At 37.8% G+C, this 21877-nt stretch overlaps 7 protein-coding genes across 7 annotated transcripts; 4 read left to right on the forward strand and 3 right to left on the reverse strand.

Moving 5' to 3' along the window:
• Positions 1-1084: 1084 nt before the first annotated feature.
• On the forward strand, positions 1085-1991 carry BDF20DRAFT_869164 (ATPase, F0 complex, subunit J). The gene is made up of 3 exons (XM_053080984.1): positions 1085-1325; positions 1392-1427; positions 1502-1991. The coding sequence occupies exons 1-3, from the start codon at positions 1211-1213 to the stop codon at positions 1522-1524; spliced, it is 174 nt and encodes a 57-aa protein (XP_052936320.1). The 5' UTR covers positions 1085-1210; the 3' UTR covers positions 1525-1991.
• A 1945-nt stretch (positions 1992-3936) lies between these two features.
• On the forward strand, positions 3937-4947 carry BDF20DRAFT_835405 (YjeF N-terminal domain-like protein; the record flags this gene model as incomplete). The annotated part of the gene is made up of 5 exons (XM_053078836.1): positions 3937-3948; positions 4008-4095; positions 4184-4264; positions 4343-4446; positions 4525-4947. 5 exons carry the CDS (start codon positions 3937-3939, stop codon positions 4945-4947), a joined length of 708 nt encoding a protein of 235 aa, XP_052936321.1.
• A 69-nt stretch (positions 4948-5016) lies between these two features.
• Positions 5017-7414, reverse strand: BDF20DRAFT_499606 (uncharacterized protein). Its single transcript, XM_053075610.1, has 2 exons — positions 6405-7414; positions 5017-6322 (listed from the first exon to the last, which is right to left on the reverse strand). Exons 1-2 carry the CDS (start codon positions 7069-7071, stop codon positions 5166-5168), a joined length of 1824 nt encoding a protein of 607 aa, XP_052936322.1. The 5' UTR covers positions 7072-7414; the 3' UTR covers positions 5017-5165.
• Positions 7415-7705: 291 nt separating this feature from the next.
• On the forward strand, positions 7706-8811 carry BDF20DRAFT_994430 (S25 ribosomal protein-domain-containing protein). The gene is made up of 3 exons (XM_053085397.1): positions 7706-8010; positions 8140-8428; positions 8504-8811. The coding sequence occupies exons 1-3, from the start codon at positions 7975-7977 to the stop codon at positions 8551-8553; spliced, it is 375 nt and encodes a 124-aa protein (XP_052936323.1). The 5' UTR covers positions 7706-7974; the 3' UTR covers positions 8554-8811.
• A 219-nt stretch (positions 8812-9030) lies between these two features.
• Positions 9031-14508, forward strand: BDF20DRAFT_974315 (uncharacterized protein). Its single transcript, XM_053085055.1, has 20 exons — positions 9031-9565; positions 9646-9768; positions 9839-9953; positions 10057-10178; positions 10265-10314; positions 10380-10499; positions 10584-10664; positions 10753-10932; positions 11058-11174; positions 11234-11367; positions 11455-11655; positions 11787-11823; positions 11910-12197; positions 12269-12348; positions 12451-12621; positions 12698-13363; positions 13447-13517; positions 13585-13635; positions 13725-13795; positions 13909-14508. The coding sequence occupies exons 1-20, from the start codon at positions 9198-9200 to the stop codon at positions 14415-14417; spliced, it is 3555 nt and encodes a 1184-aa protein (XP_052936324.1). The 5' UTR covers positions 9031-9197; the 3' UTR covers positions 14418-14508.
• BDF20DRAFT_499976 (nucleoside phosphatase GDA1/CD39) lies at positions 14506-16222 on the reverse strand. Its single transcript, XM_053075611.1, has 2 exons — positions 15967-16222; positions 14506-15850 (listed from the first exon to the last, which is right to left on the reverse strand). The coding sequence occupies exon 2, from the start codon at positions 15822-15824 to the stop codon at positions 14595-14597; it is 1230 nt and encodes a 409-aa protein (XP_052936325.1). The 5' UTR covers positions 15825-15850; positions 15967-16222; the 3' UTR covers positions 14506-14594.
• Positions 16223-17829: 1607 nt separating this feature from the next.
• Positions 17830-20712, reverse strand: BDF20DRAFT_869214 (Metallo-dependent phosphatase-like protein). Its single transcript, XM_053080985.1, has 9 exons — positions 20437-20712; positions 20311-20321; positions 20188-20244; positions 19954-20113; positions 19853-19870; positions 19663-19777; positions 19302-19580; positions 19118-19220; positions 17830-19045 (listed from the first exon to the last, which is right to left on the reverse strand). Exons 1-9 carry the CDS (start codon positions 20618-20620, stop codon positions 18170-18172), a joined length of 1803 nt encoding a protein of 600 aa, XP_052936326.1. The 5' UTR covers positions 20621-20712; the 3' UTR covers positions 17830-18169.
• Positions 20713-21877: the final 1165 nt, after the last annotated feature.

Below are 21877 nucleotides of genomic sequence, written 5' to 3' on the forward strand. Positions count from 1 at the left end.
AAAGGATTCCTCCCATCTAGTGGAAAGATAGTGACCTCCAAGTCCATTTGCCTTGATAGTAGTTTACATCTACTTGATGTTAGGCTGTAAACTAGGCTCTGTTGAAATGAAGGAATCGAAATTCCAATGAAAAACAGTCAAATGACACATGAATGTTGAACCAAAGAAAAAGAAAAAAATAAAGCTTAAACCAACCGTAGCTATAGTGCAACGCTCCTGTTGGTATTTGTAATCAAGTAACAACACCTATTAAGCATGTACCATTCAAAAGAATATACATATGAGAATGCCTGACTGTACTCTTATGCGTTCAAAGAGGGTATGATATAAGTCTATCATTTTTTAAACAATACAACTTTTTGCCTTGACCGGAAAGAAGGGACATCTCAGAATACTTAATAATAGAATAGCTACTGTTTTTTAAGAAGCTACTCTAATAGTATTATCCTTAAAGCTTTCTAGAGTAAATGCTTGGAGATTGCTCTCGTTCACTTGATATTCATTTCTGTCTCGAGCTCAATCAAGAAATGAATACGAGGAAAGAGGGTTGGTGTCCTCAGATTTTAAAACTTATCATAATAACAGTTAATCCAGTCAACGAAGGGGAGATCTGTCTCTATCTTTCGAGTTGTTGACTCTGATGATGATGTTAAAACTTACTTAAGTGTTCCTTGAGTTGTAAACATTTGGCATTTGGACTTCTGTAATATTTCTATAACATAATAGCACAAACATGAGCAATGTTTTACTCATCGAATTTTATTTGCACGTTACCGTTAGTTGAGTAGTACCTTTTCAAAGTTTGTAGGAAATTAGCATACTTTTCTCTTGAAATATAGATTTGTTAGAATTGATCTTTTCTGAGACTAGATAATGACTAAAGATTATACTTGATTTTTAACTTACATGGTTAGCTGGTGATGGAAAAATGTTCGTAAGTTCTATAGCTTAACGTTCGCAAAGGTAATGAATGTTATGTGTTTTCTCAGTATTAACGCTCATCATTCTTGACATGACGTCAACTTTTTTTCCCTCCCAATTTTTTTGTTTTCTTTTAGTAAGTCAATATTGGTGTGCAATAATCCGTTGCCCCTGCTATTCTGATTGGAAGTTGAGTTCTACCCCCACATCAGACCTGAATGTTTGCTTGGTGAATTACGCTTTTCCTGTACCTAGCCTCTCCACATTTTTCACTCTTCGAAAATAAACTATGTTTGGTTATCGTAAGTTCAACACCCCTGTTCTTCGTCCTATGGCTCCTTTCATCGCCGGTGGTGTCGTTGTTTTTTACTTGGTTGCAAAGGCTCAATCTGCAATGATCAATAGTAAGTCCCTCCATTGTTTGGTAATCTGTTCGAGCATATTCTCATTACACCTTTCTCATTTATTAGGCGATGAATACAGAAACGATCCCAGAAACCCTGCTTGTAAGTTTATGGAAATTGAATAATGCAAAACGTTTATCTCAAACATTTTCATCTTTAAATGCTATATCTTATAGTGGCTGCCAACAAGAAGCACTAAATCAGTTATCAGCTATCTCTTCTGTTGCGATTTACAACTTGTACTGAATACATTATAGCAATAGCTTTTACACAATTTATAACCGTCTAACAGAGCTCTAGAAGATATCGACCATAATTAGTACTCAAATACAAAAATGTTTTCTTCGATTAGTTTTGAGCGACAAACGCCTTTGGCAATAAACATGTTACAACTGCAAACCTTTATTTGCAAAACTCTTTTCAAACATTTCATAGGATTTGTTATAAATGGATGGTGCCCAATTTACGTTCCATTTCAGACCCAGGAAATACGACTGTTGTCGACACCTCTCGGATTATTGCGACTAAGTAACCATAAGAATGTAAAATAAAAATAAAAACAATATTATAGTCAATAGCGTAAAATCGACGTAGATTCCAATCAGCTGTAACAGTTGATTTACATAAATGATCAAGAAAATTCGAAAGAGTATTATAAAATAGACGTATTATAACTTAAACATTGAAAGATAGGTTCGACGAAAAATTTTCTGTGCTTATGGATTGTAGCTCAATGATGGCAGTTACAATTTTGTGCTGAGGGAGCCTATGATGGTATGATGATGTTCCAAATTTTACTATACAGTTTTATTTAGCTTTGAGACAAACCTGCGATGTAACTATATGGAACGAACCAGACTTTTTAGACCTATGACTTAAAGTTTGCAGACCTAACTACACTAATATAGAGACCTTTCCTTGTATCGCGCCAGTTTCGTTCTGGCGATAATTAGAAAAAGGATTAAGATCGAAATGCTGATACCATCATGTTTTTTTGCAGCGTTGAGATCGTGGTTACATAATATCTAAACTTGTAAATAATGATACTACAGCCACGGACGGTGTCAAAGCTTCTAATGTGTCTGAGCGACCAAATGAATTCTTTTAAACCTGATTCTTATGCCTTTTCTTTAACTTGCACATGAATAGAGCTGAAAGTTACAAAAAAAATGCGAAAGGATCTTTTCCCTGTTTAAAAGAATATCTTCATTATAATTTAACTTTGGCAACAAAAGCACGAGAAATTATCTCTCAAAAAAAACACAGTACAATAAGCACCAATACATACAATATTACAATAAAACTCACATATAATTGCCTTGTAGAATGTAAATATAGAAGAAACTTATACCCTTTTTCAAGACAATCTATATTCCTTTTAAACAAAATCAAAATTAACCTCCAAATTGCCATCTTCAAAGGGAAAAATAATAATGAAATTCTACAGTTCTTTCCCCTTTATTTTCCACCATCCAATCACTTTCATAATTTCAAATTACAGACAATCACACAATCAAAATTCTCATTAAAAACAAGACTACTTTCCTCTAAAAATATGCCCATTAACAAATTCACAATAAATATTGCTTCTCATCCAACATACATATCAACTCACTAATCATATATAAATCAGACAACAATAAAAACAAATCCCACTGAGACTTTTTTAATTTCTTAGGTAACTCTTTCTCTTGAAAAAAAAAACACTTTAACTACTTTACACATACTTAATAAAATGACTGATATTTGGACACTACTCTTTGAACATCATCGTCACTGGCTACTTTTTCCCTTCTCAAACACGAAAATCAGAAGCTTTGAATCCTGAATTACAAAATGGCCAAATTGTTACGCTCTACACATTAGACAGGTATTTTTTTTTTTAATTTTAACAAAATACTCAATCCTTATACGTACCAACATTCTTCAAAACCTTTCCATTTCGTACATATAGACCTTATGGCATTCGCGTTGAAATCCCTGAAAGATTATCAAAACGACTCCCGACCTAACTTTCCTGCGAAAAGGCTTGCATCATCAACGTGTTCGACACTCCACTAGAATATACCTTGATCAACCCAGACAAGCCAATAAACCCTCCTAGCGTCAGCCCACCGACTTCATGTTAAGGCTGACGTTATCCCTATCTACAGCACTACTATTATACCTAGAGACATCATCACTAGGTACCTAAATGAGGGAGGAGAACACCAACATAATGACTTCACCACATCGAATCAATCCACCACTACCTACGTACAATTTTCAGGAAGATATCTCTATGGAATTTTCAAATGATGACATATCAAAAGAGAAAACGTGCTGAAAGATACGCCTTAAGCATTATAAAATCACCTTTTTTGATTATCCGAAAAAAACGTAATCTAAAGAATGACGAATACGGTTTTAGAAAAAAAGCTGCATATGTTTCATATAAAAAAGATCTATTTTTGTCTAAACAATTCAAAAGTTGTCTAAATCTAAACCAACATAAATTGTATGGCCGTAAAAAATTCATGCCGCCCGTTGCTTAGTTTGAACAGTTTAAATATTACTTGAATTGACCAGTTCTTATCTTATCCTGAATATTCAGCATATCATTCCCAACCTGATGGCTTGCAAGGTAACGATATACTGCTCAAAATGATACGCGTCTTCTTTTTGCCCTAAATGTTCTTTTAGTATCTTTCGCAAAAAGTTGCTCAGGCAATTGACCAAGAGCTCATGTCCAGCTCTGGTGGTTTCTCCATTGACCAACTCATGGAATTAGGTAGATCTCGAGAATTTTAAAACGTACAATTTTTTCTTTCACTTTAATACTCATTGGGTTGTACTTTTTACTTGAAAAAAAAAAAAAGCTGGATTAAGCGTAGCTCAAGCTGTTCAGAAATCATTTGACCATAAGAAGACACCTAATATCCTTATTTGCGTTGGTCCAGGTAAGCATTAACGGCAAACTACGTAGACGTTCACCCTATGCAGGTGCTTAACAATTGACCACTTTGCTTCACTTCAAGGAAATAACGGAGGAGACGGCTTAGTAGCTGCACGACATTTGCATCATTTTGGCTTTAAGCCTAGTTTATACTACCCCAAGCAACCGGAGAAGGACCTGTATCAGGTAAAAATAATACAAAGGACTGTAGAATTTTTTGACATTGTGACACTGAAAAGCTACTTTACATATTTTTGTCGATAGCGCTTACTGCTTCAATGCAAAAATTTGGACGTGCCAGTGTACAAGGAACTTGAACAGCAGACAGGAAATATTGTTGAGCAATCGCATATCCTTTTAGATGCGTTATTTGGTTTCAGCTTCCAAGGAGAAGTACGTGATCCTTACAAGGAAATTGTCCAAATCTTTGAAAGCACATCAAAGCCTATCGTTTCTGTAGATATTCCGTCTGGCTGGCACGTTGAAACAGGCCCCACGGAGCATGTCAAATTTCAACCGGAATTATTAGTGTCATTAACCGCCCCTAAACTTTGCGTAAAACATTTCAAAGGACAAAAGCACTTTTTAGGTGGTCGCTTTGTCCCTACCTCCATTGCTAAGAAGTTCGAGTTTGATGTTCCAGACTTTCCTGGAGCAGATCAAGTAGTTGAATTACCTATAGCTTAACAAAAAACAATACAAAAAACCTCAATAAACAGTGACCTTAAACCTTTCAAAAAACCAGCTTTTTTGTTTACAAGAAGTGAACATTTTATTGAGAAGAATATGAAAAACCAAATGAAGAGCAAAAACGGAAGAATAAATTATAATAAGTTAAAATGAACAGATGGTATAATATTTACATGATGAGTTTACAATCGATAAGTATGCAACAATAAGAGTACTTAATGTGCGATGCGAAGGGTTTTTGATGGTGAGATCGGTATTTTAGAACCATCCATTGCTTGTACCGCTTGTCTAGTTTGTTTAGAGCACACTTCTTTCCTAAGGATTGCCCGAACATGAGTCATACGTTGAGGATTTTTCAATAGCTCGCCTGCGACACGCGAAAAACTCTGTATAGTTTGGAAGCTCTTCTTATTTTCCTGTTTTAGCCCGAGCTTGAGTTTGCTCATTTTCGTCCTACAATGGGATGTGTCGCCTAAAAGGCAGGGTCTATTTCGTTCCATGATTTCGTCATGAGACATGCCCGTAGCTCGTAAAAACACATAGTATTGGAAGTGTTCTGTCAACATTTTACGGACCAATTCTTCGTCTGAAGGATCTTTCTTTTCCAATGTCGATGTTTGCTCAGCCTTGATATTCTTACTTGCTTTAGTGTCGTTCTGCAGGCTATTTTTTCTGAACGTCTGCCTTTCTGTTGCCATGATATGTAAAGAGTCCAGTTTGTTCTTCAAATCATCCACATCATCCCCGAGTAAAGTATCCTGATCATCGTCACTTTTACTGAAAACTTCTGTTTCCAACCCGTTAGAAAACTCTTTGGCAAGGTTAGCAACATATTCCATTGAAACAGTGTGATGTAACACCAAAGAAATCAATGCAGGTGCTAAAAGAGGATAGTCGCGCATAAGTCGTTGAGCGACCTCTCTCTCATGCTGTTCTTTATCAACTATGTTGACTTTGTCGCCTAAAATACGAGGTAAATCCCAATCAGGCATAGCAGCATGATGAAGGAAGAATAAATTCTCCGGATTTGTCATTTGGGGAGCCACGGATGGTAAGGTCGCTTGTTGCGTTTGTGTCTCTAATGATGGCGGTTGCTGTTCAAGATGCGTGAAATCATATAAGTTGTCAAGTGTAAATGGAGAAACGGATGAATTAGAATTTGGCGACTGTTGCTCTTGACTTTCTGAACCGGAAACAGACGTATAACTCAACATTGCTTCGTCTCCTGTGGATGTTGGCGGAGAGACAGGTTTTATGAACAACTGTTTTAATAACTCTGCATTAACTTTACGTAGATCGTCATTCTCTTTCTTAAGATCCGCAATTATCTTATCCTGCTCTTCAACTCTTTCTTCTAATTGTGACAGATACTCTATGGAAAGGGTGTTCCTATGTTAATTAAATGACCAGATGCTAAACAGAAAATCGCATTTCCCCATGGTAGAAATATTTACCCTTTCTTCTGACTCTGAAATTTCTTGCTGAAATCTTGTTTCTCCACTGTCTTCTCTCTTTGGGTGTCATTGATTTTAGTGTAGATGAAGTCGAACTATTCATGTTTGTGGTCGCTTCGTCATCCGAGTTATCATCGCCACTGCTGTTAGTGTTGATCTTTATACGGTTTCTGTAGCTTTGAGGCGATTCCGTGACAAATATCGGTTCCTTAAATTTAGTTCGTTTCAGTGCTGGCTTATTATTCACGTTAGAATTAAAGCTTGGTGCTACTATAACAAACTTATTGTTATGTTGAATGTATGATACACCATGCTTGTATGAGGTTGAATCAGTCGATACCTTTCCATAGGAAGGGCTAATGTCTTTAGTACTGGGTGGAGCACTTTGTGATGGAGGTGGACTTGAAGAAGGAATTTCTTGAAACAGAGGTTGCATGGTGGGTTGATGTTGTGAAGTTAGTGTTGATGCATTGTTCGTAGTAATATTTGAACTGTTCGTTCCGTTTTCAGATCCTTGTTTAAGAAAATCCAAAACTTTCAAGTCCACGCCGTTGGTAGATGTATCAACAACGGGATTAATTCCTTCAGGACCACTGTTTGCGATAGTAGCGAGTGTATCCATTAATGTGTTATCATTACTCATCCAATCAAAATTCAATTGCTCCATCTCAAAATCAGCCTTGATATGAAGAGCAATAGCAACAAATAACTGAAGGAGTTAAAACCTTCAATGATTTGGGAAAAAAAAAGCACAGAAAGGCTTTTAATATTTAGTAGAAATATTTTCAAATACCGATTGATCCAGCTTTTGGCTAGGACGTACGTAAGTTGTTTCCTTTTCAGGAAGAATGTCCCGGATTTGCTCAATTCCAGAGTTAACAGTGTATAAGTCTACTTCAAATTTCTAACCAGCTAAAATCAGTGTATGCAATACTATTCCCATCATACGAAATGTGATGCTACTTTCAAATGCGATTGAAGACACACTCTATTATAAAATTGTTCACATTTGAAAATGTCATGAATAAAGTAAAAGAAAAATTCACATCATTTGTAATGTTAAGCAATTTAGAGAATCCTTATAGCGTGCAACAACGGAGACATTAGTGCTTGTTGAAAACACAGTAAATACTTAGATAAAGCGGACAGTATTTGCCTACTACGCTAAATTGATTATTGGACGAGTCCGACATTTGAGCGCCCCGGAAGAGAGTTTTTATTTTTTTTTTGAAAGAGCCGGCTCCGCACTGCAGCATTACAATAAGAAGAGGAAAGCTGCCAATGTTTTTGTTCCTCCTCTAATCCAATATGGTGCGTATCACATAATTCATAGTGAAGGGTTCATGGATCAAAGATGTCAGTAGGCAGCAGTAAATCACCTCAAAGACCATCTATCCACAGTCGTTATGGAGTAAATAGCAATGGATGTTGGACGGATATACTATGTTTAAAGACGACCCACTGCTTAAGCATTGTAAACAATGGATGGATCTTAGAATCGATGGATTGTAGTAGACAACATGAGACAGTATCGACTCAGTAAAAACTCAATCCATCACTATTTACATGGATGGACGATAAACTCTTACAATATTACAGATTCTGTGTGAACGATTTTGCAAATTTCGACATTAACCTGACATTTTTCATCGTGGACCCTACACCAAATTCGAAAATTCTGATCAAACAGATTTTGTTAATCAGTCATTTACTCTTTAAACAAACCATTTTATAGGCTAAAAAGGACGTTGCCGGTAAGCCTAGCTCCAGCTCTGGTGGAAAGAAGGCCAAGAAGAAGTGGTCCGCTAAGAAGGTTAAGGACAAGGCCAACAACATCGTTATGCTCGATAAGCCCACTTACGAACGTATGATGAAGGAAGTTCCCACCTACAAGCTTATCTCTCAATCTGTTTTGGTTGATCGTCTTAAGTTGAACGGTTCTTTGGCCCGTCTTGCTATTCGTGAACTTGAATCCCAAGGTTTGATCAAGCCTGTTTCTCGCCACCACGCTCAAATTATCTACAGTAAGTGTTCTCTTTCTACATGATTGACTAATTGATGAATGTATATGATATTAATGTCATTCTGATTATGTTCAGCTCGTGCTACTGGTGATGAAAAGAAGCCTGCTGCCAACGATGAGGAATAAATTATTTCAAACTGTAAATTCTCATTCCAATAAATCAAAACTTTGAAAGATATCTTTGTACATATTATATGGTTGATTATGGTCTCGTTTATCATAAATGAACGCGATTTTGCTTTGTCAAAGTAAACCTTGTATTTTCCAAATTATTTGTCGTTAATTTGTGTGGACATCATATTGTCATGGATGATGATAGGCAAAGACTGCTATCATCGTTGGAATGAATTTAGTGATTGTTTTCAGCGTTGCCGTTTAGTAAATTGTTACGTTGAGACTGGTGATGAATTATGGTCAGTTGAGAAGTTGGCTTCACGATGGATGTTAAATGAATCTACTAGCAAGGGAAAGCTGATTGGAGGAAGGCTAAAATAACTCAACATATGCGATTTGATTTTTGTAACAGTGATCCGCGCAATTGTAGGTACAAAATCTACATTAATGAAATCATATATTTCTCATTTTTGGTGTACACAAATGCAGCTCTTCTTTTCTGCTTCAACCAAAGAAATTTTACAGGCATTTTATTTCTCAATTTCTTTTAATTCCATTTCCTTCTTATTACTCCTTTTCTGCATTCTCTTATCTTGCTTCAATTCTGGGTATCCAAATTAATGTTATTTGCCGTATAGAGGATATACAATCATACAATGTTAAACGTCAGGGCAAAAAAACAAAATCAAGATGAAGAAAGTAGTTTGTTCGTCAATATACCTACCATCTCCGAATATGGGGCTCTATCAAAGGTTTCCAGCGAGGAGCCTTCTTCTTCAAAGGAAACTAGTGAGGAAATTGAAGATATCGAAAATAGTTACAATAATGACAACAACAATCATAGCAATGGAAGTAATAGTAGCATTAAAAGAAGGAAAAAACGACGTTTAGAAAAACGACAATGCTGCAGACCGAGAATGTCAACGAGCAGGTTATCGTCCTTATTGCATAGTAGTGCCGAAAACTCTGATGATGACGAACGTACCAGAGGAGCGAATTTGGTTCTACCTGCCCTTGATCCAAGGTATGCGTGTGGTTGATTGTTCTCGTATTTTAAGCAGGCAATTTTAATGTGCAACATGTAATGTTCTATTGATATGTTAGCGCAAAAGAAGTGATCGAGTCCATCCCATGCACTAACTCTTGGGATCATCTTTTTATGCGGCAGCAACAGATTAACTTCAGCACTGTGCGTGCAAATTATAGAAATGAACGAAAAAAGGCTCGGTAAAGAAAATCCTTCCTCCAACTTATATAAGCACCAAAAACGGCTCTAACTATATATCCTTCCTCTCAGGGATAATGTTCAGAAAAAGTCGATAAAAAACCGAATTTTAGAATATTATCATCACAGTCCAGTCATTCTGTTTATCAAAAACATACTATTTGCAAAGAATACGATTGTTTTGTTTGTAAGATATCTTACGGAGTATACTGATACATATTTGATGTTTACGCATGTTGACATTGATTACATTACATTTCTGCGCCTCCAAAAAAAAAAACCATCAACAGGTCAATCTAGACCTATTAGTAGATCTTTTTTTCTGTCTTTCATATTTTATTGAGATGAAACAAGAGTTCGACGTCGATCTTGAGCCGAACTGGCTGTACAAATGGCGATCGTACAATTTATGGTGATTGCAGCAATAGAGATATTTCATTTTATTTATGGCATTTTTAAAAAGTATGTGCATTGATCTGTCAATATTTCCTATTTCAGGCTAGCATGTTGCATCTTCTCTTATTGGGACTTGTCTTCCTTTGCAATACGTAAGAACAGAAAAGATACTTCAGATCAGGTGCTACCATAGGCTCAGTGCTAATCTAACCTAAAGGGCTCCTTATATCCAAGCATTGGTTACCTGTGCTGTTTAGCTTCCGCGGTTTCATGGAATTGACGACAACTGTACCTTTTCTTCTATCGACCTACATTCCGAACGGGAGATATCTTTATGGTAGCTTTTTTTTTCCAAAAATGCGAATACAATGATTAATTATGATAAGCTTGATTATGATAAGCTAATGATGCTTTATCATAGTTCCGTATTTCATTAGAAGCTGGGTATTGTTACTCAGAATAAAAAGCGCAATGAAGATAAAAATTAATCTACAAATAGAAGGTAAGCTATAACAAATTAATGGGAAAGCCCGTTACATTGCCTTGTTTGGTATAGGACGTAACAGCTCACTTTAATTGTTATATCAAAGATAAACCTGTTGATCCACTTAGGACGAAATTAATCCATCTCGTATCTACTTTGATTGTTTTGGTATATAACGGAACATGTGCATTTCAATATTGTGAGGTAACATTTGGAGAGCAGAACTACACCATTTTGGAATCTGTTTATGTCGTCATGGTTACTCTCTCGACGGTTGGATATGGAGGTATAATTATGTCGTTTCAATACATTTATTGTCTATGGCTCACTAGCGCACTATGTGCCATAGGCATCAAACATAATCTACAAAGTGAAGAGAGCTTCTACAACTAATTCACTTATCAAAACTAGACATATCTCCCAGTACACCGCAAAGTCGCATTGTCATGATGCTTTTGATCATTATGACTGTTTCCGTATTACCTGGACTGGTAACCGATGTTGTTGATACGCTCGGGAAGCGTAAAGGTAAGTGATGGAGCAATCTTTTTCATTTACAATCAAAGGTTAGACAACTAAGGAACTAGATCTATCTGAACTCGTTTCTGAATATTTAGAGGGTGAGGGGCACGTAAGCCGTAATACCGCGCCTTTCATTCTTATTGTTGGCTCATTTACACCCGATCAAGCCATTGAGCTCCTAGACGGGTTTTTGAACGCAGTAAACTGTTATATGGAAGAATTTATTCAATTGTCCTTCTTGCATTAACAAAACCAACTGCTCCCCATCTAATAACAATTCCTGTAGGAAAGCACACAGTGTCACTTGAGCGTTGTATTTCTAGATATCAACAGACCAACGGAGCAATTAAAGGCCCTGGAAAGAAACTCGATCTGGGGACATAGAGTGCAATTCCTTCATGGATCCGTGCTTGTAACGATATTATTTGGTTCAAATCCAGCTTGGTTTACTAGCTCACTTTACCTTTTCTCTTTACCAATATATTATGTACGTTAGGATGAAAAAACGTTGTTACGCGTAGTACGTATTGCATATAGGCAACACACTAGATACAATGGTAGAAAGCCTTCGGAAAGCGAAATGATTATTAACAAAAACTCTCGTATGTTGATTGATAGCAAGCAAGGTACGCAGAAGCTATTTTCACTATTTCAGGTATGCATGTGCAAGAAACCTTCTTTAGAAAGCTCCATAAAAGCTTGATTTAAGTGAACCGTGATATCTTTTATTTTCGCATCTAGATCAGAATGCGTCTGATCCGTCGAAAGAAGATGAAAGGAATACTGTTCGGTTATGGTCTTTATACTGCCATACAGTAAGCCACCAAGTCCCTATCTATACTTATAATCTTTCACCAAGTACAGCTATCTACCAGAAGGTGGCAAAAGAAATTATATGTGTTCGCGAATTCAAGCAATATCTTTTGGCGATGAACTGCCGATGTCGTGGTGCATCCACACTGCTTACTAATCTGCTTCACCAACGAGAGCCCATCAATCAATACGACGAAGGCTGGCAAGCTCAATTCGGTAAGCTTTTTCATGCGTTACATAAACTTAGTGTCAGGCTTGGAATTGACAGGCGCCCTGTGAAAATCTAGATGATGGGTCTTGCAATGAGATTTATACCAGGAGAGCACCCAAATGCATACAGGGACTTACCTTTGGACAAGCAGCTTTGGTAAGATAATTCGCTTTTGTTGATTTCCCTATCTTGGTTAGAAAGACAAAGAACCAAGTCCTGTTCTCAACCATTTTTTGCGTTCTATACCATACTATTCAGTTCTTATTTGAAGAAGCACAAGTGATTTTATTCGCTGTCAAAACCTTTATGAAAGAAAGAAACGACTTTGAAATATTGCTTAATCCTAGCAATTTTTACGAAATCAAACCAACCGATGAATGTGTATACATTGCGGAAGGACCAAGCGATATAGTTGGTCTCGACTTTTTGGTAAGATATTGTTCAATCGAGGGCGAACAAGGCGAGATAGATATTTATTTGTATATATCATTTCCAATATGTGTAGGTTCAGCCAACATTGATAAGGGATACTCATCGAAAAAATGGACATCGTACTGCTATGGCCGATCAGCCACCATGTTATCAGTACCTCTCAACAGCAATGATGAATGGTATCATGCCGTTAAAGCAATCAACCTTAGATTTTCTGGCAAAGACCTTTAATCGTCAGCCGACATCTTCACCTTGCGCCAGCAGCCGAAGTACGTCGCGTCACTATAAAACACGAAAGCATAGTGTCAACAGCGTCTGCCTCAATCAATCATTTTCCATCTCAGAGCTACCTTCAGAACGACATGCCTTATTAACGGGTAGCCGTGCTTTAATCAAACGTATTGGACAGTCTTTTCCTACCGAGCAGCCCATTTCGAGTGATTGTTCAACCCATTCTCGGGCCGATAAAGATACATCTTTGCCATTATGTTATCTACTCGATGCTAAAGAGCCCGCAAAGCTCGAGGACATCACCATTCAGACGACAGAGGGCATTGAAAACCACGTACTTGTCTGTTTGCACCGCGAGTTCATCAATATGTTCAAGTTTATATACAACTTACGATCGCCTAATATAAAAGCAGAAGATTTGCAGGATATTGTGATTCTCTGTTCCAGTCGACCTTCGGCGAAAATTTTCTCGCTGATCAATACCTTTCCTAAAGTATATTTTATGGAGGTAGACTATACAGAAAAATGGCATACATGCATAAAAGAGAGGCTTGACATAGGTTCGTTTTATTTCCCTGTCTACAAATTTAGGGAAACTGTAGACATCCAGATGATCTTCTTCGAGCAGGAGCAAAGAAAGCAAAGCAAATTGTAATTATGAGGTAAAAACAGTATTCGTTTTGTTCCTGATATTATCAATGGGTTTTAACCTACTACAACATTTTCTAGTGAAAAAGAGTGTCTCGATCAATATGCACGCAATTCAGATGGTCCCGCAGTGTAACTTGATCGTAGCCAAAAAAAAAAAAAAAAAATGTTTCGATACCCCTTTTCCTCTGTTAGAATAACCTTTTGTCATATTTTTATAGGATGGCCAGCCATATTCTGGATCTTTTATTACAGGAAAGACCCAAAGATGCCTATACGATTGTCAATTTGTGTAAATAGTGGTTTACTCCCGGACACAGATGTAAAATCTATCTTACGGTATTCCTTTGGAAATCTAACGGCATTCCTTTTTTATTTATTTTATTTTTTTTTGCGCTGAAATAGTCGAAAAGAGCAATATAAGGTTTATGCATTTACTCCAAGGAAAGGATGTTGCGGAGGAAATAGACGTCTTTTACACGCCTGCGTACGCAGCGGGTGATGTGATTGCTGATAGCCTGATCAGCAATGTGCTTTTGAGTCAGACATATTACAAGCCTGACATTGTTTCCATTATCAAGACGTTATGTGGTATGCCCGGTCCTCTGTATGACGGCTCAGCAGCTTATTTATTATCCAATACACCAGGTATTACAACAGCAACGACAGCCGCACGATTAGCGCCGCATCTGACAAGCGTTCCCCTACCATGTGAATTTGTTGGGCAAAATTATTCCGTACTGTTCAAAACCCTACTGACACAGTATGAAGTGCTGGCTATCGGTTTGTATCGTGCGCCAGATGAGAAATTAGGGAATGAGTTGCCGTTTGTTTATGCCAACCCTGTACCCTCATTGATACTAAAGGAATCAGATATGGTTTATTGCTTCTCTCCGCCAGGATGGGTTTTGTAATTTTCCCTTTTGATACAGACCCACGTAGCTCTTAAAATGACTTTAATTGATAAAGTAATGACAACATGACATAAAAATAAGAAATAAACTTTGTACAATACTTTATTGAGATGTTAAAGAAAGAGAGATGGATAAATACAATTGTCATGGTATGCAGCATAATAAAAAGATACAGAGTTAGTGGGCTTCTTCCTTCAATGAGTTATCGCCCAGAATAGCGATAGCAGCACCCAAACACCAACCGGTCTCGACGCCATTGATCTTCTTTGCAACGGTGATTTCTCTAGTATGAGGGATTTCATAACCAAACGAGAGTAAGCGATAAATAAAGGATAAATCTAAGCACCATTCAGGACGATCCAGAATTTCATCTCTCAAGGCAATATCCGTCACATTTTCCAAAAACTCTCCATTACAGATGGATTCTGTCAGTGCGGCTAATTCAGGTAGACGGAAGGAAGCCGGCAGACCCAAAGGTTGCGTACGATCGTAGAAATAGGAGAAAACATAGATAGGTCCTTGCGTGAAGCTTTCACCAAAACGTGGCTGGTAGATACCATTGAAAGAGCAAGGGGCAAGCTCACATTCCTTTTCTTTGTTCAAGATCAAGTCGGCGATGCCCAAACAATCGTCATAGGCTCCCAACCCCTTGAAGTGGATAGGCTCAGCTAACTTTGAATATTTCCACGTCAAACCTTGCGGCAAACATGCATGAAAAATCTCGTCTCTTTCTTCCTGCGAGACATCCTCCGGTAAGTGGCTCAGAATTTGTTGATGCATGCGTTTGCGGGCTTCCATTAAACCATAGCCCAAATAAGAATGTTGATACAAGACGTACTCTCGTCCTTCATGCTTGAGTACGTATTTGAAATCGTTGTCAGGTAACTCTGGCAAACGACCGTCCGGAAGACGATCCGGTTCAAAAACAATCTGAGTGGATCCACCGCCCAGATCCAAAATGGCAGCTGTGTGCGTATCTGAACGATCGAAATGGCCGAGTAAGAAATTGACGGTAATCCAAGCAAAGACACCTTCGTCGCGGCCATCCATGATGGCAACGCCATCTTCGCCACCTACAATAGGAAACGGGTATTTGGTTTCCAGACGATGCCGAACTGCTTTGAGAATATTTTCACTCTTTTCTTGACCTAATAAACGTAGACCTGCTGTAGCCTTGACAGCGATCGGTGTTTTTCTTTGCAGGTGTTCAGGCACAACTTTAACAGCATCGTTTAATAATACGTCTAAAGATTCAGCTGCTTTCTCAGGGTGATCAGGGTATGCAGAAAGCCCGGGTATGGTTTGTGCGAAAAGTTCCTCATCTTCTAACGTCACTGGTTCATGGTCACTGCATTGGTGAAAACGGTAAACGTGAATACGGGATCCAGTCGATCCAGCGTCGACCATGAGGGCATAGCGTTGACAAGAAGAGCCTATCCAATCGAGACAAAAAAAAAAAAAAAAAAAAAAAAGAGGAATGCTGGTCAGTCCCACTATCTCCTTAGACTGTCTAAAAAGATCAAAATGAATACGTTGTGCTTTGAAGGACATGATTGATTTTAGAGGAGCGGTGGAGCCATAAAAGCATGCAACCGCTATAATGACGCCGATGATCATGACGCTGAGTCGAATGTGCACACCTGTACTAGACTGTCTCCATTTTGTGTTTTGCTGAGCGGCATTGCGCAGCTTGGTATAGGGTGTATTTGCTGAAGTTTTTGTAGTTGTGGTTGTAGTTGTAGTCGTAGTTGTGGTTGTGGTTTGCTTTTTGGATAATGGTAGTTCTGGTTCCTCTGTCGTCATTTTCTATCGGCTTTTTTCTAGAGAGAATGAATATCAGAGGAGGAAAGGGGAATGAAAATAAGAAAAAGCGAGGAAACCCTTTTTGATCACTTCCTGAAAAGTATAAACCTCGGATGCCTGAGATTCAAGAGGAAAGCTTTGTTTGTTGAGCAGTACTGTTTTTTCGCTTGACTTTCGCACGAAATGGCTATTAAATTGAGACTATATTACAATTAAAATTCAGACTAATTTAAAATTATTTTGGATGAAAAGTATAGTTTTTGGGATTATACCTTTTCTTAAATGCTCAATGCCAAATGTGCGAACTACTATTACTCAAACAGGGCAGTTGGCACAGAATACCTCCCTTGTTTGAGTATGTAGTAATGTCAAGCAGCAGTTAATAAAACCTCAGAGATGTACAGTGAGAAACTTCAAGATGAACTCACCTAAACGCGTAACGTAGGTTACAAGGGCAGCTTCCGAGCGTCAAGGTCATACCTATCTGAATAGTTTGTTCGAGGGAGCTCCGCTTTAGTAGTGATATGTTGTTGTTAAGCAAAGGAAGCTTTGGTTAAGTGACCACTTAGATCACAGTGCTGGCATATGACAGTATTCGATGGCGATGCATTTTTCGCTTCTAGCCTTCTCTTTTTGCCCTTCTCTTTAGCTTGCTTTGTTTCGTATTCGTCTTTTCCGGACTTTTGTTTCTTGGCTAGAAAAGTATATGAACAGAATATCAGTGAAAATGAACAGGAAATATTACTTTTTCAGCTACCTGTTATCATTACATTCTGGACACAAGTATGAGCCCTTATGAGCATGTCCTTCCCGTCCGCAATCAAAACATGTTTCTAGAAATTAATGGTTCAACGATTCTGTTTGAGTACTTAAACGAATAGTAAACAAAATACAGCAATAATGAACTGACTTTCTTTATTTTCTTGCTGCTTTTTCTTCAACTTTGCTTCAAGGTAAACTTTTGCTTCTCTTGACAGCATGATAAAAAAGCTACTCGAAAGATATAAACACTCAGTTACAAACAAAATATGTACAGTACAGTCGTTGTGAGTAGCTCGTAATGATATCTTATTTTAATCTACCTGATGAACCACTGTTAACTCTTCTTTGATAATTCTCTAAAGAAAATAACGAGATTCTATAAAAAAGAGGAAAAGGTATTAACGAAACTGAAACTTTTTGTTAGAATGTTATTTGGACAACAAAGAAGTTTTGACAAAACAATCTAGACAGATTTCTTTGGACGCGCTAAATTTTGACACCAAATCAAGACACGTTTACTTATTACTTCATCAGTTACTGACAAGAAACAGGCGTTTAACTTAATTTATACAATCACCTATTGTTATTGCTTTCTTTAAGGGAAACATGACACTAAAGTGGTACAATTTTAGATCAAGAGAGATGCTGAGCAGTCAATGAGAATACAGGATTGTGAGTCATTTACGTAGAATACAACTGGACTATCAGTTCAAATGGCAGCTAAGGAGAATGTAGGTCATTCTTCTGGGCTGATCAAACAACGAAACTTACTGCAACAAATGCATGCAAAAAGAGGCGGGCCTTGGATGTTGACTACAAGTGTCCAAATGTAAAAAGTAACTTGGTCCGAAAATAATGATTAAAATTTCTGAATTAAATTAATTAAAATATTCAATTTTGTGTACAAAAAAGTCTAAATTAAAGCCGAAAATACTGTAGCAAAAGCGAATAAAATTGTCCCTGATTTCGGTTTCCGAAAATTTTCATATGTAATCAGGGACCGATTTTGAATCAACCGAGCCGAATTATCCGCCTCCCTTCCCGTTTTTGGACATTGGGTCAAGAGTCTGCAAAATGATGATCTCTGAACATTATATACACAAAAAGCCAGAATGTTACAAAAGAAAAAGGATTGCAGTGTTATAATGGGCATCATTCGTCAAAAATGGAGGCAATAAAGCTTTTATTTAGAAGCAGCTACCAGTAGTATTCCAATATTGCTCAGCAAAGTGGATCCAAATGGTACTACTAGTAATCTTTGGGTCTCCATACCGCTTATTGGTCGTCCAGGTTTGGCCGGTAAGACTTTGTAAAAGAGCCTTCAACTGATTATCAATAAAATCAAAATAAACAATGTCTACGAAGCCGGTGTCATTTTTAGGAATTTCGGATCCAATAAAGGCTGGAATAGTATAAGTATCGACGGGTATGTGTTCTGTATCATCGCCATCTGTACCAAAGTCATCTACGGTAACATATCCGGGAGTAATGGGAGTACGTCTGTCCAAAGAAGTAATTTCGTCTGCATCATCAGCAGTGGACTGGTCTTTGAGCCATTGGATGTTTCTCTTCATCATTTTCTCTCCTTCCTTATTCAACAGAGGCAGCACTTTATCAACGACATCGTAAGGCACGTTTTGTATAGCGTAGAAGTAGTCCTCAAAAGGCGATAGTTGATACATGTTTCCGATCAAAAATGGACCTTTGTCGATATCATATCGTACACTGCCCGAGTTGGCCAAAAAGTACGCAGGATTCTTTGCTTGAGGTTCGGTCACTACTTTAGGCAGAACCTCTCTGGTGAGTAGATAAAATACGCTAGAAGGATCATCGGGTGGCACAGCGGACATCTTGTAATCTTGTGGTGCACAGCCGAGCTGGATCGATAAATCGTACTCTTTTCGGAGCTGTTGAATCTTTTCGGTAATTTTTTTGCCTTCTTTGGTATCAAACTTTTTTTCCTTTCCGTCTACAGAGTGATGAATATAGGTATATCTGTTTTGATCAAGGTAGCGTCTTGCAAAGGTGACATTTCTAGGGTGGTGGTGGTCATGTTTTGAGGTCTATGAAAATAGGGTAAAAAGGGCGTAAGGCTCGGGCAAGAAAATAAATGTGTGTTGCCCGCTTTTGTTTACCTTCTTATCATATTTAAGTGAGAAGAAACCAATGGTTTCCAAATATCTTCCTGATTGTATACCTGCGGCCCAAGGATCGTAAATGGCAGCATCCCGTATATGGCTTGTAAAAAAAAAGAGGTCAAGATGAGCACATTGTTTTTATTTTTTCTTTGGAAAAGTCAATGTTTGTGAATGAACTCACGTGTGGCCACCGAAAACAGTAATGGGTATTGTTGGATAATGAGCACGAATTTCTTTAATCAAGCTGGCGAACTCGCTGGAATGTAAACCCATGTGACCGATCAGAACAATGATATCTGGCTTGTGTTTCACTAGAGATTTCTGGAACCATGGCTGCTTGATCTCGTCTTCTACGCTTTTAATCACTGACATTTTTCCATTTTTCTGGAAATTGAAAAGGAAGCCATAGGCTAAAACGCGTGTGCCATACTTGCCTTCAAAGTAAGTATACTTGTTTTTGCTTTTTTTAAGAGATGAATATTAGAAAAAGTGAAGTTTGTATTCGCTTTTTTTTTTCTTTCTCTCCCTTGGTTGGTATTTACGTGATAGGCACAGTGACGTTAGTATTCGCATCTTTAACGTAGACGTTAGCAGCAAGGTATTTATCTTTCCAATGGGGTATGAAGTTTCGGAGTGTATCATTTGTAATGTCATCGACTGTGGGGTGACGGTAATTTGTTTACTGTCAATATTGCAGATCAAGAATTCTTGAAGTGTGCATTTGTGACTTACCATAAAGTTCATGATTTCCTTGATGGAATCAACAAGGGGGTGATGTTAGTTTGCAGTTTTGCATGTAGAGTACACATGTAGGGGTCTTTTGGTTTGCTTACCAATGGTAAGTAAATCGTACGGTATTTGCGTCAACAATGGCTGAGAGAGTAGTCCTCTTGGAGACGTGATATCACTTAAACCATTGCCATCATGGGTGTCGCCAGTATCCACGATGAACAGGTCTTTCTTCATTTTCTTGGCCTTTTCTTTCATTCTCACCTGGATACATGCATATCTTTGTGAGTTTTGTGGTATTCATTTTATGCAATGTGACATTTCTGATCAAGACTCACAGTGAAGGAGTAGAAATCACCCAAATCACCATTATAGGAGCCTTGAGATACATGACCCTATAAAAGCTGTGTTGTGAGCCAACAGTATCAAAGGGAGCTGTTCTCTTTTTTTTTATTTTTCACCTCTAGCCATCCTATGAGAGATCCACGCCATCAGCCAGATTAAAAAATAGACGGATAGATCAGCCTCGACCGTAGTCATGATCCATTGTTTGGTATCTGGATGATTGGGTTTTTATTCTTATTTACCATGTGAATCCGTTGTATGTAAAAAGTTAACGTCACCCCAAGGCAATGGCCTTAAAGGAGGGATTTCTGGCGTAGCGATGGCATCCTTTTGTTGACGTTTATCGATTTGGTGCACATGAAATGCATCATTCAAAGGGATGAGGGTGCCAAGCAATAGTAAACCGTAGCTGCTTTTTACTTTCATCCTTGGACTCGTGTGGATTGACGAAAGAAAAAGGCTTCACGCATCCCAAATATAAGCGTTTGCACAGGAGGAAAAAAAAAAAAAAAAAAAATCTCGAGAGTTGCTCACATGACCTAGCACAAGCTTTTATTCGTTGCTATTTGGTCGGATTTTGGTCACACGAGGTTTGGCAAATGAAAAAAGCAATTCTTTTGTCTTGACAATTGACAGGCATAAATTGAATGCCTATAAGTCTCTCTAAGCAAAGACAGTTGAAGACATGAGACAAGACCCTTGATAAAACTTGTTTTCATTCAAACGGATGTAGTTTTTAAAAAAGACGGCAAAGAAAAAACGCAAGACTGGACAGGCTTACGACAGAAACACCAACTATGTTGTGATTAGGTATCGGTCATACGTACCCTCCGAGATTTCCCAAGCTGTAACCATCAGTTCTAGGAATAATTAGCCTTTTGAAGAAAGCAGCAAAAAAAAAAAAAGGCAAGATGTTATGATGTATTCCTACTTATCTCTATGCGATTTACCCCCACCCCCTTCATCTACCTTACACTCTTTTGCTCTGCTAGTATGTATCCATAAGGCGAGCAAAATGACTACATCAATGCGGGTATGAGAAGAATATCAAGACTCCAAGAGACTCTGTGTGTGCGAAAGGTTATGTTCTGAGCTTTTTCTTTACAAAAGATAAGAGATTGTCCATAATAGGTACTACAAGATGATACAGTGTCTATTTTTTTCGCTGAATCAATGTTGGATTTGTCTTAATGTGTATATTTATGCTTCAAAGAGGAAAAAAAAAAGAAAAAGAAAGGTAGTTCAAGAAAAGGTAGTTCAAGAAAAGGTACTTCAAGATAAGTTTTGTGAAATTCAGGGAAATAGGAATTGGGAATTTTTGAGAATAACGTCATTTTTGAAAGACGAGAGTCATCACAGAAAGAGGAGTCTTTCAGAGATTCATTACAAAGATGATCGGAATGAAATTTATCACTATTCTTATACATTGAATAAAAAGGGAGAAGAGATATTCTGCCCACTCGCTTGATGAACGCCGACATATAGACGGTCGTTTTTTTCTTTAACTGACATCATACTGTACATGGACGATCGCTTTATACACTGCGAACCATAGATTATTGATTATTCCCTATCTTTTTGCTCAACTTGGCTCATGGTGGGAAACAAGTTTAGAAATCTCACCGCTACTTATCGAACAATATCAAATCAGTTTATTCTTAAACCAACAATAGAACACACCAC

This window comes from Mycotypha africana (assembly GCF_025528875.1).
Source record: "Mycotypha africana strain NRRL 2978 chromosome Unknown BDF20scaffold_5, whole genome shotgun sequence".
In the NCBI taxonomy this organism is placed as follows: Eukaryota; Fungi; Mucoromycota; class Mucoromycetes; order Mucorales; family Mycotyphaceae; genus Mycotypha; species Mycotypha africana.

What these genes read in the sequence shown, in the direction of transcription:
- BDF20DRAFT_869164 (XM_053080984.1), top strand. Translation starts at nt 1,211, where the DNA reads ATGTTTGGTTATCGTAAGTTCAACACCCCTGTTCTTCGTCCTATGGCT. An exon ending in TCAATCTGCAATGATCAATA is followed by an intron (nt 1,326 to 1,391) that starts GTAAGTCCCTCC and finishes CTCATTTATTAG; the next exon opens with GCGATGAATACAGAAACGAT. An exon ending in CGATCCCAGAAACCCTGCTT is followed by an intron (nt 1,428 to 1,501) that starts GTAAGTTTATGG and finishes TATATCTTATAG; the next exon opens with TGGCTGCCAACAAGAAGCAC.
- BDF20DRAFT_499606 (XM_053075610.1), bottom strand. Translation starts at nt 7,071, where the DNA reads ATGGAGCAATTGAATTTTGATTGGATGAGTAATGATAACACATTAATG. An exon ending in TTTCAGAGTCAGAAGAAAGG is followed by an intron (nt 6,323 to 6,404) that starts GTAAATATTTCT and finishes CCCTTTCCATAG; the next exon opens with AGTATCTGTCACAATTAGAA.
- BDF20DRAFT_994430 (XM_053085397.1), top strand. Translation starts at nt 7,975, where the DNA reads ATGGACGATAAACTCTTACAATATTACAGATTCTGT. An exon ending in TACAATATTACAGATTCTGT is followed by an intron (nt 8,011 to 8,139) that starts GTGAACGATTTT and finishes ACCATTTTATAG; the next exon opens with GCTAAAAAGGACGTTGCCGG. An exon ending in CCACGCTCAAATTATCTACA is followed by an intron (nt 8,429 to 8,503) that starts GTAAGTGTTCTC and finishes GATTATGTTCAG; the next exon opens with CTCGTGCTACTGGTGATGAA.
- BDF20DRAFT_974315 (XM_053085055.1), top strand. Translation starts at nt 9,198, where the DNA reads ATGTTAAACGTCAGGGCAAAAAAACAAAATCAAGATGAAGAAAGTAGT. An exon ending in CTTGTCTTCCTTTGCAATAC is followed by an intron (nt 10,315 to 10,379) that starts GTAAGAACAGAA and finishes TCTAACCTAAAG; the next exon opens with GGCTCCTTATATCCAAGCAT. An exon ending in AAGCAAATTGTAATTATGAG is followed by an intron (nt 13,518 to 13,584) that starts GTAAAAACAGTA and finishes AACATTTTCTAG; the next exon opens with TGAAAAAGAGTGTCTCGATC.
- BDF20DRAFT_499976 (XM_053075611.1), bottom strand. Translation starts at nt 15,824, where the DNA reads ATGGTCGACGCTGGATCGACTGGATCCCGTATTCACGTTTACCGTTTT.
- BDF20DRAFT_869214 (XM_053080985.1), bottom strand. Translation starts at nt 20,620, where the DNA reads ATGAAAGTAAAAAGCAGCTACGGTTTACTATTGCTTGGCACCCTCATC. An exon ending in GTGATTTCTACTCCTTCACT is followed by an intron (nt 20,114 to 20,187) that starts GTGAGTCTTGAT and finishes GCATGTATCCAG; the next exon opens with GTGAGAATGAAAGAAAAGGC. An exon ending in CACTTAAATATGATAAGAAG is followed by an intron (nt 19,046 to 19,117) that starts GTAAACAAAAGC and finishes CTATTTTCATAG; the next exon opens with ACCTCAAAACATGACCACCA.